General features: G+C 59.2%; 1 protein-coding gene and 1 long non-coding RNA gene across 15 annotated transcripts in view; one reads left to right on the forward strand and one right to left on the reverse strand.

Moving 5' to 3' along the window:
- Positions 1-5,362, forward strand: part of PRDM16 (PR/SET domain 16) — a 313,792-nt gene extending 308,430 nt beyond the window's left edge. For all 8 annotated transcript variants that reach the window (XM_023257992.2, XM_023257993.2, XM_023257995.2 and 5 more), the window contains one exon: positions 637-5,362. In XM_023257992.2, the coding sequence (XP_023113760.2) occupies positions 637-771 (135 nt within the window). In that variant the 3' untranslated portion in view covers positions 772-5,362. The remainder of the gene's footprint in view (positions 1-636) is intronic.
- Positions 4,573-17,944, reverse strand: LOC109502036. 7 transcript variants are annotated; one of them, XR_006583832.1, is made up of 6 exons: positions 15,965-17,944; positions 13,616-15,594; positions 13,197-13,526; positions 12,587-12,706; positions 12,015-12,101; positions 10,052-11,580 (listed from the first exon to the last, which is right to left on the reverse strand). It is a non-coding gene; the product is annotated as an uncharacterized LOC109502036 (long non-coding RNA). The 7 variants fall into 7 exon arrangements; XR_006583833.1 differs by adding an exon at positions 4,573-8,447 and having other exon boundaries at positions 10,310-11,580; positions 12,015-13,526; XR_002744273.2 differs by having other exon boundaries at positions 12,015-13,526; positions 15,965-16,805; positions 16,903-17,944.
- Between the last annotated feature and the right edge of the window lie 81 nt (positions 17,945-18,025).

Here is an 18,025-nt window from a genome sequence, read left to right on the forward strand (position 1 = left end):
ATCCTGTCCAGAGTGTAAACCCGGGTGGGAGGAGGGTCGGCCTTCCCCCGCCCCGCTCTGCTCCGGACGGTCCCCAGGTCCCATTACCTCGTGGCCTGTGTCTTGTGGCAGAATCGTCCCGTGGGCCAGCCACGCCCCAGGCCCAGAAACGTGTCGGCGCCCAGCTCAGACCAGCTGTGCGTCCGCTTCCCCGGGTCGCTCCGCGCTGTCCCCACGGTGGTCCAGACGGGCAGCCCCCAGGCCCACCGGTGCCCCCCAGACAGACGCTGCCTCTTGTCAACCACCAGCAACTCCCAGGGCCCTCGAAAAAGTGGGGGTGGGGCAGGGGGAGCACCGCAAAGAGCCGAGGGGCCCCTGTGCACAGAGGCCAGCCAGGACCACGGCTTCTTGCCACTGTCTGCACAGGAGCCCAGCAGACACTCACCCCGCCACCTCCCACCATATCTTCCGCTTCCGGGCCCCAGGGGAGAGTCTGGATCTGCGCAAGGCTAAGCCCAGCCAGAGGGCAACGGGGGGCTAGGAAGGGGCCCTCTGGGATCTACAGAACCCCAGCTCACGCAGCTCACCTGCCTGTTGTGTGTGTGTGTGTGTGTGTGTGTGTGTGTGCACGTGTGTCCTTGTCCTCTCCCCGGCCAGGCGTATGCAATGATGCTGTCCCTCTCCGAGGAGGCTCCTCTCCACACCTCTTCCCAGAGCCCTCTGGACGCCTGGTTAAACATCACGGGAGCCACGCCAGAGTCCGGAGCCTTTAACCCCATCAACCACCTCTGACGGGCCCAGGACGGGCTGGGGTCTGAGTCCAAGCAAGGCATCGTGGGGCCCCGACGTCCCAACAGAAGTCCCGGCTGCGGGAGATGGAGAAGTGAGCCTTGGGGAGCGGCGTGGCCTGGGCCAGAGAGACCCCCCATCACCTGTGTGGATCACTCCTCAGCACCCCCCCCCACACACACACACACACACACTATGGTTCAGCTCTAACTTTTCCGGTGAAAACTCAGAACCCAGGAGTCGCTGAGCGGTCCTGGAGCCCCACCGTCTAAGAATTGGTCTCCGGAACAGCGTTCCAGAAATGGTACAACGCACGGCCGGCCACGTGCGGCTCGCGGGAGCTGCTCACGGAACCGACCCGCCGGGTGAGGGCGGGATTTCAGTCCCAAACTGAAGCCAGCCGGGCCACTTTGGCACCCGCCTGGTGCCCCGGAAAGGAACGGACGGACACGGGTGTGCCCTGGAAAGGGAGATCGCCCCACCGATTTTTATAATGAGAATCACGAGAGTAACCCTTTTGGTAATCTTATTGACGACAGAGTCTATTTAAGCATGTGGTTTTAAAAATAGACAGTATTTTTTAAAGAATCGAAAAATGACTTGCAAATTGTTTTTTAAGAGTAATTTTGCATTGCTTTGAAATCTCAGCCTATTTGCAAGCCCACACTGGGAACTGGTACCGTGTTTGGGTGTGCTCTTTATACTGTAGATAACGGAGAAATTTTCTATCCCTGACCGTGTTTGTAAAGCCGTGATTCTGCCCCCCCCCCCACCACCCCAGCCCTGCGCAGAACCAAGGGGGCTGGGGCCCTCCCCTGGGAGCAGTTTCAGACTGTACCTCGGAATTCTTAGACGTGCTGTCCTGGGCTGGCCCAAGGCTGGGAGGTGTGTGTGGCATGTGAGTCGTGCCTGTGGCCCCCACCAAGACCCCCCCGATTGAACGGGGAAGGCGGGAGCCGCGGCTCTGGTCCCCTGTGCGAGGGTGGGCTTGGCATCCCACGCTCCTGCCCACACGGCCTGCACGTCAGCCACACCCACGCCAGCCACCCTGCCGGAGGGGGGCCCCGCTGGCCACACCGGGTCTCCAGCCCGACGACCCCCACCCGCACCGTCAGACGGACAAGGGGGAGAGTGGGCATCCCCCGTGGCCGCCGTGGGGCGCGTTCTGCGGCTCCCCTGCCCGAGGCCGCCCGCCAGGCTCTGTGCCCGCGTGAGACCCGGGCTCCAGGACGCGACCGCCACCTCCGCTCCACGCGCGGCTTCCCGGCGGGCCGGCCCGGCTCCAGAACGGAAGGGCATCCAGGTGGGACCCGCCTCGGGAGCAAAGACAGCACAGCCCGGTCGGGACGGGTCTCCTTCTCCACGCGGATGGGCTTTAAGTTATTCCCATAGGGGCCAATTTCAACTCATAATTTGTTTCCCTGATGGAATTTACCTGAATCTGTATATAACTTGTAATTTTTTCTAATTCATTTCTTTTCTTATTTTATTTCTTCCTTAACAGTATTTTGGCATTAGACATTCTTATTGTGAAGAAATATTGTTAATATAAGTATCTAGTGAAGGACCAAAACCGTGTATAAGGTTGTGTGTTGTGTGATTGATAACCAGGGAGCGGGGAGGTTTTAAATGTGCCAAATACCCCCGCGCCCCCCGACGGATCCTGCTGCCCCGTTTCCAGACAATCACGTGTTTTTGTTAAATTAGAGTCTCAGTTACCTTTGCATTTAAGACAAGTGTTCTATTTATTTCTTTTATTGTTTGGAAGAAAAAAAAAAAGAGTAAGAGTGTCCCAACAAGAAGAGAAGAAGATCGCCCAAGTGGCCCTTAAAAACGAATGTAGACGCAAGCGGTGAGGGCGCGGCCGCACCTGAGGACGGGGGTCTGGCGGGGCACGAGTCCTTGGCTCTGGCCCAGGGGCAGCAGGCAGGCCGGAGCAGCCGCGCCCCCGGGTCCCCCCACCCCGCCGCTCCAGGCCAGCGACAATCGTCTGTGTCGGCGCTGGAGGCCCGCGTGAGGCCCGCGGGCCCCGGCGAAAGGGTTCCCACCCTGCTCTCGGTCCACAGGAGGCAGCAAGACCCGGCCGGCCTCGCGGGCGCCCAGGCCGCTCACACGCGCGTGCGGCTGGAAGGTGGCCGCGCTCCAGGAAGGGCTGAGGCTTTGCAGGCGGGGCCCCCTCACCTCCTCACACGCGCCCACCTCCACCCCGGGCCCGCCAGGCGTGGCGTGGGCTTTCCGAATTCCCCTCCATCCGCGTCGGACCGTTTCGCAGAGCCGACCTCGGACATAAACGCCCACTTCTGTAAACCCTAATTACATTTCTTCTGCTAAAGAGTAAGGTGTGTGCTTTTTTTTGCGATATGCCTCTCTCCGCCCAAAAGAGGAAGTTTGGCCGGTGGAGACCTGAGTGCCTGTTCTCCGTGGTCCCAGATAAGGGGCGTCGTGTCCTTTCCGGCCAGTCCCGGCAGGCATCTTTCTCTTTCCCTCCCTCCCAGCGCCCCATGCACATCTTGAGTCCTTACCTTTGTCCCCCTGAGAACAGCGAGAGCGCTAGCCCCATTTCTCCTAAACATTCAGTCCCGTGGGCCCAAGCACTTGACGGGTCCGGGGGGGTCTGTCCCTGGACCCCCGACAGAGTGACCATTTCCTCCCCACGCCTGGCACTTCTCCCCGCCCCAGACCACAGGGAGCTGCCCTCCCTGCGGTTCTCCGTCTCCGGGCCACAGCACCAGCACGGGCCAATCAGGCCCGTGGGGCCGGACGGTGGGGGGCCGGGGAGCCGGACGGCCAGAATTCTGAGACCCGAGCCTCAGGGCACGGCTGCAACAGGGGAACGGGCTGGCTGGCCAACGTGTCCTTGGGTGGTGGCCAGGGTCAGGCCCGTGCACTCGGGCACCACCGGGCCAGGGTCCTTCTGTCCAGCCTCGACGGTGTTCTTTCTTTGGACGATTGACATCCCCTAATGGAAATTCAGAAGGAAGCCTCCTGCCCTGCCCTCCGTCCCTCAGACCGCGGCCGCCAGCGGGCCGACGCCGTCCCACCCCCGCCCCCTCCGCTGCTCTCGGCCCCGGGACAATTGGGTAGGACGCATGGGGCTCCGATCCTTTGGCCAGACAGGGCCTTCATGAGTAGGCCCCAGAGACCCCCTGTTCTGAACCCAGGGGTGTGCACTCCTGCAGCCCGCCTGGGACCCCGGGTGCGCATCGGTGGACAGGGTGAGCCCCGGCGGCCTTCCCGTCCGAGGCAGGAGCACAGCCGGTCTGCCCAGACCCCGAAAGGCCCAGCGCCTCCACGGCCCGAGCCTGGCCCCGGAAACTCGCAGGGCCCTCGGCCCTCTCTGTCCTAGCTGCTTCTTCAATGAGCGTTCGCAAAGCACTTGCCCAAATACGTGTCACCCGTGGTAGCCTTGAAGCCTCGAAGCACTGGATTGTGGTCCCCCCGCCCCGTCCCCCCGTCCCTCGTCCCCCTGCCCAAGTGACTGAAATCTACTGAGCTGTATTTACTGTGCTGCCCGGGAGAGAGGCGAGGGGGCAGCGCCACCCAGGAGAGCCGGGTACCTCGCGCCCGGCCCGGCTAGGGTGGCGAGGCCGCGGCCGCTCCCGGTCGGTGGAGGTCAGCCGGGAATCAAAAGCCATGAAACTGTCTGTGCAGCAGCGAGCAATACTGTGACAAGACATTCCTGCGTGAGTCCAGGAGCCTTCCTTCCCTCCCTGCATTCCAGTTTTGTGGTGTTTTTCCTTTCTGTCCCCGATTCGTACTACGGCTTTGGGAAAAGAAAGAAAAGAAAACAAAGCAAAAGGCAGCTTGAGTTTCCAATCGTGCAATTCACTCGTGAGCAGAGCACTTCCCAAGGTGTCTCTCGGTGTGTTTCCTACCGTCGGTGTTCCCGAGACGAGGGAAGCTGAGCCCCCGTGTCAGAACACATCACGTGTGCATGTGTAACTGCTGGCAAGACCCCCCCCCCCCCACTTGCCCTTGTTCCATTACAGATTCGGTTCCGTTTGTTTTCTGGGTTTTTGTTTCGTTTTTCTTTTAGAACTGTATAGTGTTGAAAAAGAAATCAAGTGTAAATGTCAGGCTTTCAGATAATGTTTTTTTTAAAAAAAAAAAAAACCATTGAGAAGGAGGCAGGTGTGTGTCCCATGTCCCCCTGATTGTAAATTGCTTCTGTTACCAGTAAACCGTGCATGGCTCGTGTTTAGCGGTCATTACTGTGTCTGTTCGTGAAATTTTTATGAAAAGGAGAATTCCGTAGATGCACTTGTTGAATTACGTGATTAGGGTCTACGTCCTCCGGACTAGGAGCTCAGAACTGCTCACGCCAAAGCGCAGTTCTTAATCGACGCGGAAATCGCTGACGACCGTGAAGTCAAAGACACCCCGTGTAGCAAATCATCGAGAGTGATTCTGCAGATTTCGTTTTGATGCTTGTGATAAAGACAGATGTACTTGTGTCGAGAAACGTCTTTAAGATGAAGGCTAGAGCAGCCGATCGGAGGTTAATGCTGTAGAATAGGACTATATGTAATCTTTCCGATGCTACAATGAATTTATACATGAGATTGATACGCAATAAATCTGTGTGCTTTTCTAAGTCTCGGTGCCCGCGAGCTTCACTGAGGGGCAACAGAGGCCCCCGGGGTGGGGAAGGACTCGGGGTCGGAGCGTGGCCAGCGGCAAGGCTCGCCAGCCTGGGTCAAGGGTCCCCGGGGACAGGCTGCGAGACGTGCAAGGCCATCATCTCAACACCACCGCCAGGGCAGGGACCCTCGCTAGTCGCATTTCCCAGAAAACAATCTCAGTGAAGGTGCCACCACTCTGGATGGCCCTGCGGTGAGAGCGGTGATCTCCAGGCGGGCTCTCCCCTAAGTGCGTCTCCCCCGAGGCACTTGGGCCCCCAGGCGTGTCCACCTCCAGGCCTGATGCCTCCAGCTGCACCTGGGCCCCGAGCCGGCCACCGGGAACTCTTGTATGACGTCTCTTGGCGGTGGAGAAGCCCATCCCATAAGGCCAATCCTAAACACAGCCGTTCCCGAGGGCGGACCTCCCCACTGACTAGCCCTCCCCGCCGGCCAGCCCTCCACAGTGGCTATGCCTGCTGTCCTTGCACTGTCCCCAGTCGGGACCTGAGCCTGCCCACCAGGCGACGGCCAGGTGGACCGGGACTGAACAGATGCCTGGGGCTTCAGGGGGGCTCCTCGCCCCTCCTTTACGTGCCCCCCACCTTCACCCACTCAAGTGCAAGGTTCAGCCCCTAAATTCCGGGGACTCACAGCAGGAAGTCCGCCCAGTGGCCTCTCTCCTTCCACCAGAGCATGGAGTTGAGGTGGATAGCTTGGCTTGCACACTCAAGGAGCTGTCTCTCTAGCAGAACAGCCCCCACCCTCACCAAGACGACACACGGCCCTCCCCAGGGGTGTGAGGCAGGAAGAAAACAAGACTTAATGTCCAACAGACGAACTGGGGGACGATGCCTTCCCCCCGGCAGCCATAGAAGTGTCTGGTCCAGAGTTTCCCCGCAACCTCTCGGCCCCCCGGGACTCACAGAGGCCCCTGCACCTGTTCCCTGGTCAGAAATCAGCACTTGCACTGGATTTGGGGCTGCAGAGATGGGAAATGTCAGGACTCACCTCTCAATCCCCAAGGCCTAGCCTGAACACTCTCTCGGTAGAAGATGGGCTGCACACGTGGACGCGTAGATGGGTGGATGGACGGACGGATAGACGATTTGCTATAAGGACCCTCGCTGCAGGCAAGTTCCCACATGGATTCTGGGAACGGCAGTGCCTCTGAGGGGCCCGAACGGGCTCTGACGGGAGCGACGGGGAGAGGAGGCCTGGGGTCCCTGCCACGGCAGTGCTGGTAGCCACAAAAGGGAAGAAACAGAAGTTGATCTTGAAACAAGATCCCCGGACCCAAATCTGGGGCATTGAGCCTTTGCATTCTCTTAATACCATCAAGTGAAGTGTGTTTCCCCAGGGAGGCGTCGGTTGGGGGAAGCGTTTGAATGTTTCCAGGTCATTTTCCCCCCAGATGTGACTGATGAGGTGTCTCTGAGGTCTTGACCCCGATGGTCAGATGTGGGGTTCACCCCAGAGCTCCAGGCGAGGGGGCAGCGCGAGAGGCCTGTCTCTGGGGGACACACTTCCGTTCTCGGAGGACAGATCATGCGAATCACGAGCCTGACGAATGGCTGTGCTTCCAAGTTACTCCAGCGACAGAGTGACAGTGGCCGGGGCCCCCCACCGCGGCCCTTCCCGGAGCTCGCCGCCCCGGGGCTCCGGTGCCTCCCGTCCTTGTCCAGCCTGGCAACCTTCCTCCTCGTTCGCCCTGAGGGGAGAGGAAACTCCAAGCCACGAGGGAGCTATCTGATAATAGCCCTGTTGTCGGGGCGCCCGGAGGAAGGGAGAGCAGAGAGGACCAGCCGCTGACAAGCGGACTTTGTCTCTGCAACCCAGCTCCTTGCACAGAAGACGGAGGAAAAGGCAGGGGGTGGGGGGCAAGAATCAACTGGAGAAACATGTGTCAATGAGGAATCTGTTTTCTGGGAAAAGAGATGCTTTTGAAATTGCCCTCAGATTCAGCTGGGGCCAAGCGAGCCTGTTGCTTATTTGCAGAGAAGCTATTTTGAGAATCGTTAACCTTCTTTCTCGCGGCAGCAAATGTCTTCCCCGAACCGAGATGTGTCCCCATTCGGGGCAAAATGGCCCGACGCAAGGTGGCTTTCGTGGGGTCCGAGGAGCCGGGCGGGGTTCTGGCGCGGGAAGGGCCTTGCAGTCGCCGGCCAGGATCGCGGTCTCCGTGAAGGAAAAGGCACCTGTGCTCACCGTGGCCGGCAACGTCTTCCACACGGCTTATTCTGGATTCAGGAAAGGGAAGCCAGAGTCAGCTCCAGGGTCCAGGGCAGAAGAGGATAGAATTCTAAGGTCACAAGAAGGGGGACGTGGGCACCAGCTGAGGCCCCGCGGGGCGGGGGGCTGGGGCCACCCAAAACCCTAAAGGACAGAGTTGCCTCTTCTGTCCTGGGACCTGGCTTGTGGCCCTCCGATTCCTGAGCCCCTCAGGAGGTTCCGGGAAGCCTTCAAGCCTGTAGAGAGCAAGAGCCTGCTTCTAGAACACAGTGAGTGAGCTGAAAAACCAACATCTGCACAAAGATCTGTATGCCGACGTCCACAGCGGCTTTATCTGTAATCGCCCCAAACTGGAAAGAACCTGAGTGTCCATCCACTGGTGAGTGAAAGCACAAGCCATGGGAGTGACGGAAGGCCGCCCGTCAGAGGACAGAGGACGTTACTCAGAGCTCCGTGCAGCAGGGGGTCCGCCAACAGCACCGGACTTGGCGGAGATTCGCAGGACGGCAGGGGCCTGGGGAGCCTCCCGGTGGAAAAAGGGAAAGTTCCAGATGAGCCCAGATGGCACCAGGGAGTCGAGGCACTGGCCAGAAGCAGGCACCCCACGTGATTGGTTGGGGGCGCACGCGGCTTCCTCTGGCTGCTCCAGAGCCGGAGGTGGGGACAAAACGTAGGGAGGCCGCCGGTGATGGATCGAGTCCTGGCCCCTCTGGGCTCATCGTTCCGGGGGTTCCTGTTTGACTTTCTGGGTTTTTCTCTCACACTGTGGGTCAGAGGTCAGACTCCTGTCTCTACGTACGATCTGGCCGTTGTCAGTACGTTCAGTCTCTGAAAATACACGGACACAAGGCATTCTAGAAAAGGCAGAGCTGTAGGGACGGGGAGGGGGCTGGAGGTGGGAAGAGAGGCGGGGGAGGCTGGCCGGGGCGTGAGTGTGGTTACACACCTACGCACTTGTGTCAGACTCAACTAACAGTACATTCCGAGGGGCGGTCTAGTTACAGGTGCCTTGTACCTCAATTAACCTGATTTTTGTAAAAACTGTGTCCCGCCCACTCCCTCTTTGAGACACGAGTCCATCATGAAGCTTGAGGTCCCTAGAGGGACTTGGCACCTTCCACCCAGGCTGGCAAGGGAGGGGCCCCACCTGTCCAGCCTGCCCTACAGCACCCAGCCTGGATCTCGGGGGCCCAGCTCGGGGGGCTCCCAGCCTTGCTTTACCACAGGCATTTGGGTGTGCCCACCGTTCACCCCTCGGCCACCCAAGTCCCGCCCGGACCACCCAGTGCAGACCTTGTAGGCACAGACTTCCAGCTGAAACCGCCCGCACAGCTTAGAAATGCCAGGAGCGTTTCTGCGGACTGTTTATGGCAGGTTATGTGAGCAGAAAGCGGATAGGAACATGTACGAGGTGAATAAATACCCAACTCAGAGAAGGCTGGGTTTTAAATGTTTATTTATTTATTTGGAGCGAGCGTGCGTGCACGTGCAGAGCAGGGGAGGGGCAGAGAGAGGGGGAGAGAGAATCCCAGCAGGCTCTACACGGTCGGCGCAGAGCCCGACGCAGGGTTCGACACCACGAATGTGAGATCATGACCTGAGCTGAAATCAGACGCTTAACCGACCGAGCCACCCAGGCGCCCTGGGAGTGGTTTTCCCTGGGAAGCTGGAGAGACAGAGGCGGGAGCGGGGGAAAGGCTGGGGAGGGGCTCCAATCTTCTCCTCAATGACTTGTAGACACTTAGGGGGTCATTTAAAGAGAGAGAAACAGTTCTTCCTTTCCAAAATGTATGCTTTTTCTTGCCCCACGGCCCTGGCAAGGACCAACAGGGAACAGAAGTGGACAGGGTGGACCTCTCTGTCTGGCACCAGAGCCGAAGGAGACCACTGCCCGCTCCTCACCGCTGGGCACCATGCCAGCTGTAGGTGCCTGTACCTGGACGAGGAAGCTCCCTTCTGTCCCTACATTGCCACGATTTTTATCGTTGTTAAGTCCCGGGTTGGGTCAAGTGCTTTATCTTTAATTTATTACGAGTATCTATCTTTAAATGACATTATACCATTTTACATAAAATGTATGAACCTTGCAAAAGTATAATTCTATTCTCTGCCTCAGTATATCTTACTTCTACACGTGTCAGAAACTCCACGTCATCACTCTTGCTTTAAATACTCTACTTTCGGGGAACCAGTTGAGCGTCCGACTTCGACGCAGGTCATGATCTCAAGGTTCGTGACTTGGAGCCCCGTGTCGGGTTCTGTGCCGACAGCTCGGAGCCTGGAGCCTGCTTCGGATTCTGTGCCTCCCTCAATCTTCCTCTGCCCCTCCACCGCTCCCGTTCTGTCTCTGTCTCTCTCAGAAATAAATATTAAAAATTTTTAAATTTATTTTTGAGAGTGTGAAATTTATAAAAATTTATTAAAAAATTATAAATGTTTATAATGAAATTTATTAAAAAATTAATAAAAATAGTTTTTTAAAAATAGTCTACTATCTTGTAAAGAACTTGTTAAAATACATCCAGGAAAAAAATCTCACGTGTTTTCACGTGTTTACAGTTCCCAAGGGGCTTCTATGGCTTGTGCACACCTGAATGTACCTCTCTCATCATATCCTTTTGCCCCAAAAAACCTCCTTTGACATTCTTGGGGTGCCAGGTCTCTTATCCTTTGTCTGAAAATGTACTGACCTCACTTTCAGTTTTGAAGGACACCTTCACCAGAAACGGACATCTTGGTTGTAGATGGTTTTAACACGCCGGGGACGGGGCTCCGTTCCCCAGGCTCACGGGGTTTCCAGTGATGACTCAGCCGTGATTCGTGTCTTGATTCTCTTAAGGCGTCAAGGCTTTCTCTCCGCCGTGGTTCCTAGTCATCGGATTATGAGGTGCCAGGTGCCACGGTGGGGCTCTCTTTGTACTCCTGAGGCTCTCGGATCTGTGGGCTTGAGGATTTTCTCACACTTGGAACATTTTTGGCCATGACTTTGTCACACAGACATTCTCGCCCCTCACCCCTTTGGGGCCTCCGACTCTACGTATTATCGTGAGACTGCTTGACATCAGCCCAGATCAGCAAGCCTCTGCCTGCTTTTTCCAGGCTTTGCTCTCTCGGTGTTCATTTCGGGGAACTCGAATCGGCCGAGCTTCAAGTTCACGGATCTTTTCTTCCGTAGCATATTATCTGCTGCTACTGTTTCTTTTACTTTTATATATTGTCTATTTTTGTCTTTAGAATTTGCATTTGACTATTATTCTTTCCCTTTTGATTACACTCACCATACCTTCTTTTTTTGATTTTGTGCCCAGATTCCTTTAAATCCTTTTGGGCAAAGATTCCTTAAATCACCAGGTGCTGGAGCTTGTAAATGCTAAGTTGTTGAGATCCTAGATTTTGTTGGCGTTCTTTTTAAGGATGTTGAGTTTTGTGCCAACGGGGCGTTAAGTGATGACAGAGACCCGCCTGGTCTTTTCAAGGCTTACTGCACAGCTCATCGGCTCAGGCATACAGCAGCCTTCACACCTGAAGGCTAAGCTCACACCTGAAATACGGCCTTTGGTCCCCATCAAATGCCCCGCAGCCACGAGGCCTCTTCATTCTGGGTGAGTGGCATTTAAAGCCCCCAGGCCCTGCGTGGACACTGAGTGCTGTTGGTCCTGGTAACTGCTCTGTGCCTGGCTTCCTGGGACCTCCCTCTGCGTGTGCACAGAGTAGCGTTTCTGGAGGCTTCCTGGAGCTCCGTCTCTGAACCTCTGCCAGACGTCCCCGCCCCCTCCCCCACCTCCCTGAACCCCACGTCTGTCCCCCCAGCTGGGTCAGACCACCGCGTTCTGCCTCTTGGAAGAAAGCCGTGCATCTGTGGGGCTCTCCCGACTCGCTTCTTCCTCCCAGGAACCATGTCCCCCGCCTTCCTGTAGTTTCTGTTCAGTTTTCTGGTTGGTGATTATGGGAGCTGCTTTCACTGTAAGTGAAATCCTTACAATGTTTGAAACTCTCAGCTGGAGGCCATACACATGTTTTTAAAAAAATTCCCTGCCTCTTTGGAAACCTGAAAGAGTCCGTGATCACTGCACAGGGGCCCGGGCTCTGCGGTCAGACAGACTCATCCTGACTGCGGCCACTCACTAGCCAGGTGACAACGGGCAAAGCGTCACCTCTCAGTTACGTGGCGTAAGAACTTAATAAAAGGATGCAAACAGTAGGCGCTTAATGGCAAGTAATGACCGTTTGCCCTTTGGGGGACAAGGGCGAGTGGCCTTCTGTTGAGCTGAGCCTTCTGCTCGGCAGGGCTCCCCTGGTGGGCCAGACAGGCAGCCAGGCCCCGCTTGGCAATCGGGCTCCTGTGCCGCCCCCGCCCCCCTCTGGGGACCCCACCCGGCCCGGGCCTCCACTCACCCAGCACAGAGGAGCCTCTGTCCTCAGGCCCACTCACGGCCGCAGCGTCCTCCGAGATCAGCGAGGCCTTTCCCAGCTGCCCGCCGGCTGGACACAGGGCCCCGCAGCGAGGGGTCGGTCAGCCCGGTGCCCGGGCCCAGAGAATAAAGGACACGGTTGTGCCCCTTCCCTCCCCCCGGCACATTCCCAGGAAGGGAGGGGGGCAGGCCACGGGCACTGGGCGCTCGGCCCTGAAAGGGGACGTAGACACGCCCCGCGGCCTTGCTTGTCCTCGGCCCCGGCACCAGACACCCAGATGGTCGGGCCGAAAGGCCTCCTGGGGGGCCGCCGGCCCCAGGGCATCATCTCTCTGGGCTGCAGCCCCAGCGGCCCCTGGAAGTCTCAGAGCAAGACGTCCAGGGGCACTGGGTGCCCTCAGGCCACGGAAAAGGGGTCCTGCAGACTTGAGCATCGACTTCCCTAGAGGGAAACCCGGGCAGTCACGGGGTTGGGGGTGCACATCCTCCCCCCACTGGGGACGCTGCATGGGGAAGGCCCCTCATTCCTGAGCTCCAGGCTGACCCACACGTTACCTTCCAAAGGCACACACACCGATGTGCAGCTCCAGGCCTGGGACGCTGGCTGTAGGAGCTGAGGCGGCCTGTGGCCTCCTGCGATGGCCCAGAGATGGGACAGTGGCATCACCTCCAAGGCTTTCATGGGAAAGGCAGGAACCAGGGCCACACGGCAGCTGCCTTTCAATTCTCAAGGCTAAAAAACCCTCGGGCCAGTAGGGAGTCTGGGGTGTGCGGGGTGAGCTCCGGCCGACTGCCCCAGCCCCTTCCAGGCCCTTCCAGGCCCTTCTGGCCCCTTCTGGGCCCTTCCAGGCCCTTCCAGCCCCTTCCAGGCCCTGCCAGCCCCTTCCAGGTCCTTCCAGGACCTGTCAGCTCCTTCCAGCCCCTTCCAGACCCTTCCAGCCCCCTCTGGGCCCTTCCAGACCCTTCCAGCCCCTTCCAGACCCTTCCAGCCCCCTCTGGGCCCTTCCAGACCCTTCCAAGTCCTTCCAGGCCCGCCACACGAAAGCCCGTGAAACCCGGGCCGACCGGCCACCATTCTGCAGATCAGCCCGCTCCCACCCCCACAAGCGGGCGTCCAAGGCCCAGAGGGACACCGGGAAACAGATGAGCAAAGCAGAGGACTCACCGGAGGGCAGAGGAGACAGGGAGACAGCTGCCTGAATCTGCTCCCTGGGCTGCTCTAAGCCACAGAAGCGGGTCCTGTCACGTCTGGAGGCGGGAGGTCTGAACGCCTGCCCTCTGGGGGCTCCAGGGCAGGGTCTTTCTCGTCTCTTCCAGCCTCTAGTGCTGCCGGCCATCCTCATGTCCCTCGGCCTGTGACCACGTCACTCCAGCCCTCGCCTCTGTTGTCCCTTGGCCTTCTCTGTTCTGTGTCTAATGTCCCCCTTTGTATGAGGACACTGAGCACTGGATTTAGGGCCCAGCCTGTTCTACTCTGACGTTGTCTTACTTACATCTGCAAAATCGTATTTCCAAATAAGGGCACGCCACAGATACTGGGATTAGGATGTTAACGTATTTTGGGAGGAACTCAAGTCAACCCACCTCAAGGAACCAGGAGTAATGGGTTTGGTGAGGAGTGCCTTCCTTCCTCTGTGGGGTGGTGAGCAAAGGCCTGGTTGAGAAGGTGTGCTTGAGGCAAAGGTGTGCAGGATCGGGGGACGGCTCCGCGAAGACTGCCGAGGAAGAGAATCCCAGGCAGAAACCATGGCATGTGCAAAGGCCCTGAGCTTCGGGGAGCAAACACTGGGGTCCTTATTTTTGATGTTGGGGGGCCCTGAAGAGGGCCTCGCGGGGTTTCATGAGATAAACAGCCTTCATCTGTCAGCCAGGGGCGGGGCCAGCCCGGAGGCCCGAAGTGGGGAAGGAGGGCCACGGAGTCCCCTGGCCCCCGGCACTCGTGGTCTCAGCCACAGGGCGCAGAGAGTTGAAGAGACTCACCCCTGCGGGCAGCCCTGGGGTCCTTCTCCCCCCACTTATGACCCCGGGGCCGCTCCCTTCCAGGCCCCTCCTGAGAACCAGGTCTACACTACTTAGACGATCATCATTAACCCCCAGCTTGCGACTGAGACAGTAGGGGCCCGGGGAAGGCAAGCCACTCGCTCCGGGTCACCTGGCCCCAACCACACACTGAGCCAGCTGGAGACAAGGAGATGCCCCCCAGAGCCCCCCAGTTTGGGGACAGAGCCAGATTCGGGGTGCTGGTGGGGCCAAGTAGGTACTGGGCAGGAAGGGCTGGGGTGGGGATTAACCCTGCAATGACCAAGCAGGGTTCTGAAGATGCGTTTTATAGGAAAGCACCGAGTGGGGGTCAGGCACCCACCGGCCCTCGTCTCCCCCCGGCCCAAGGCCCAAGAACCACCAGCTCCCCTTCCTACAGGCTGGGCCTGTGGGTGCAGTACCTAAGATGGCCTCTGGAGGGCAGCAGCGCCCCACCTTTCCCAGGGCTCTGCCCAGAAGCTGTCCACCCACAGGGGTCAGCCATCGGCACCCCCTACCCAAAACACACACAGATGGCACTGACGGCCCCATTGGGCACCTTCCCGTGGCCAATCTGGGTCCCCCAGGTGGCACCTACACCCCGTGGCAGGGGATGGGAGCCCCGACGCCGGGCAAGCATTGGGCCGGCCACAGGTGTGCTGGGCGGGACCCTTCAAACCACGACACCCAAGAAAATGCCAAGTCGGCCCTGTGAGGCTGTGGCACCCCCTCACCCAGCCCCGGAGAGGGAGCTGCCAGGGGAGGGCGGGCCTATGCCCCCGGGCTAGACTGTGCCCTGCGGGCTGACACGCCCCTGCACCTTGCCCACCGCACCAAGGCCTGGGGTCAGCACAGGCACCAAGGTGGTCTGAAAATTCACCCAAATGCACGTCCCAGTGCATTCAAATGGAAATTTAGCAATGGGCCTTTCCGGAAAAGGGAACCTGGAGACAGGTCAGAAGGAGGCTGGCACTCGCCATCTCTGGGGCTCAGTCCTGGGACCTCAGATCACATCAGTGAGTCACCAGGCACTGGCTGAGCCCCTGCTGCATATAGGGCCTCGGGCTCTGTGCTGTGGGATGGATACGTGTAAGGGCTGCAGCAGGATGAGGCTGTATTAACAGAGGTATCATATCCAGAAGAGAGGAGGTGAGTCTTTCCCCGTTTTCTTATACTGGCGTGGTACCGGGTTCTGTTCCGAAGACCACATTTTGAGAAGGATTTTGGCACATTTTGAAGTGTCTTGGGGGGGGGGGGGGGGGGGGACATGCCAGGATGATGAAAAATCTGGATACCACGTCACGCCAGGAACGTCTAAGAAACGTGATGAAGGCAGACAATGCAACGATCCGTATTGGGAGGGGGTGAGCTCCCCGCCCTGAAAGCATTCCAGAGGCAAGACATCAGCTTCCTTGGTCTGGGTTGGGGCTCAGGGTGTCTGCTTCAGCCGTCCTCCCTGCCCTCTCCTCTGCTGCCTGAGGGGTCTTTCCAGCAGATCTGATCATTTCGGCCCGTTGCCCCCACCTGAGCGGCTCCTTGCTGCCCTGAGGAGAAACGATAGACCGCACGCCCAGATGGCAAGGCCACGCCAGTCTGCCCCGTCCTACCCCCATCCTGCTCCTTCTACCCCAGCCCCACGCCCTCCCACCTCAGAGCCTCCTCCGCACGTGCTGCGACCCTGCCTGACACCCCTCCGTCCCCTTTCATCCAGCTAACTCCAGCTCATCCGCCGGGTCTCAGGTCTCCTAGCCCTTTTCAGGGGCAGTATGGTGGTGCTGACCCCCCCCCCCCCGCCTCCCCCCCGCACAAGCCGCAGTCAGGACCTTCAGGACAGAGACCAAATCCGATTTGCTCAGAGCTGTATCTCTGACGCTGAGCCCAACAGTCAGCACACAGTAGGCGCTCAATAAATACCTCCAAGCGAAAGAGGAAGGAAAGCAGGAAGGAGAAGGCGTCTTGCTACAGATGAACCCTGGGCTGGCCCCAGATGAAGGGCTGTGACATCAGGAAGAAGGGAGGTGGCACGGTCAGGGCTCACCAGGGCGTGCTGCCGTAACGAGCACGCCCCTCGCGCCAGGGGCTTCCAAGGGCGCCGCGGCTGTCCTCCACGAGCCTTCTCTTTCTGGGACACCAGCTGCAGGAGGAACAGAGCAGGGACGAGAGGCAGACCCCGTGACTCGGCACAAACACACAACGGCTCCTGAGGTTTCGGCAGGCGGCCTGGCACCGGCTCAGTGGGGCAAGAGGATGTCTCTCCCACGGAGAGGGCTCCAGCTCTCCTGAGCAGGGCTGGGCCCCCCGCAGGATGGGGAGCCTGGGAAAGAGTCACGCGGGCTTTCCCCCTGAAAAGGCGCGGGGAGGGGGGCTGCACAGGCAGAGTGTGAACAAGAGGGGTGGGCGTCACGGGGAAGTGGAGGCCGCTGCCCCTGCTGGATGGGCACAGGCGGTTCCCGAGCAGGGGCGAACCGGGAGCACTCTGCCGTTGCCACACCCTGGGTTGGTGTGGGGCTGGGGGTTGGGGAGGCTGGGTGACAAAGGACATTCCGCCCCGGCCTGGCGGAACGACAGGTCACCTCTCCCAGCCCCTGGCACCTCCGGCAGGACTAAGGATCCTGATTCCTGAAATCAGCCTCTGTGGCAGCCTCCGCCCGGGGGACCCACCGTGGACAAGACCCGGAAAGGCCAGGCTTGCAGGCTGGGCTTGACTTTGCACAGGCTAGCAAGCGCCCTCCTTCCCAAGCCTCAGTGGCCCTACCTGTAAAATGGGGGTGATGAAAACCACTGGTGTGGGAAACAAAGGCGGAAGAAATACAGAAAAGGTTAAAGTCCCTTTGCAGCCCACTGACAAGTACCTGAGACAGGCAGAGCGACCTTCCCGAGGAGCTCAGCTGCCTCGATGTCAATGTGCTAAAAAGGCAAAGGGCAACCTTGGCTTGACATTAGCCTGACCTCCAGGATCCTGTAAAAATGCCTTCCTTTATCCCCCCAAGATACATGCTGGCCACCAGCCTCCAAGCACGTGGCCCACTGATAGACATCTAAAGGGTCTCATGACTAAGGGTTTACTAGACAGGAGTAAATGGCCTTATCCTAACAGCAGCTGGCCCCTCAAGGTCGTGGACACCTTGCTTCCAAAGTCCTTAGAGGCTTTCCCAGTCCCTAACCCCCTCCCAACCTGAAAGTATGTAACCAGTCACTTCTCACAGCCCCAGGACAGCTCTTTCTGCCCACCGCGCCTGTCCCCGTGTTTTAATAACACGGCCTGTTTTTGCACCAAAAACATCTAAAGAATTTTTTTTCTTTTAAGTTTTTGAAACTGTATTTAAGTAATCCCTACACCCAACCCGGGGCTCGGACTCACCACCCCAGGGTCACACGCTCTCCCCGCTGGGCCAGCCAGGCGCCTCTCAAGTATTCCTTCTCGACCATGGCCTCCCGGACCCCCAACGCCTCACATCAACAACCGCGAAGAGTGTTTTGTGCGGTGCTGGGCCGCCCTCCGGCCGCACTTTTGAACGAATCCAGAAGGTGGCGCCTTTCCTGCCTTGAGAAGATCGGGTTCCCCTCTGCGCCGGTCGGCTTCCAGGAGGGCTTCCTGGAGGAGGAGGCGGGCTAGCCAGGCCGGGAAGGAAGGCGGGAGCCCGCTCAGGGTCACTGCCCGGCCACGCACGCCCCAAGCCCGCGGGCGACGCCGGCCGGGCCGCAGCGGGCGGGGTGGGCGGTCCGGGGGCGGACACCTGCGGCCCGGGGAGCTGAGCCGGCCCGGCCGCGGGGTCACGTGAGCGCCGGCCGGCCAGGTGGGGACGGTGACGCAGGTGGCCCGGCCAGGTGTCCCGGGCGCGCCCGGCCGTCCGCTCCCGCCCGGCCCACGCCCTGCCCGCGCGCGCGCGCCCACCCACCTGGGCGCCCACCTGGCCTGCGGCCGCGCGCGCGCGCCCGCCCGCGCCTCCCCTCCCCCCACCCCCACCCCGGCCC

The sequence above is a fragment of the Felis catus genome, chromosome C1, assembly GCF_018350175.1.
Source record: "Felis catus isolate Fca126 chromosome C1, F.catus_Fca126_mat1.0, whole genome shotgun sequence".
NCBI lineage: Eukaryota > Metazoa > Chordata > Mammalia > Carnivora > Felidae > Felis > Felis catus.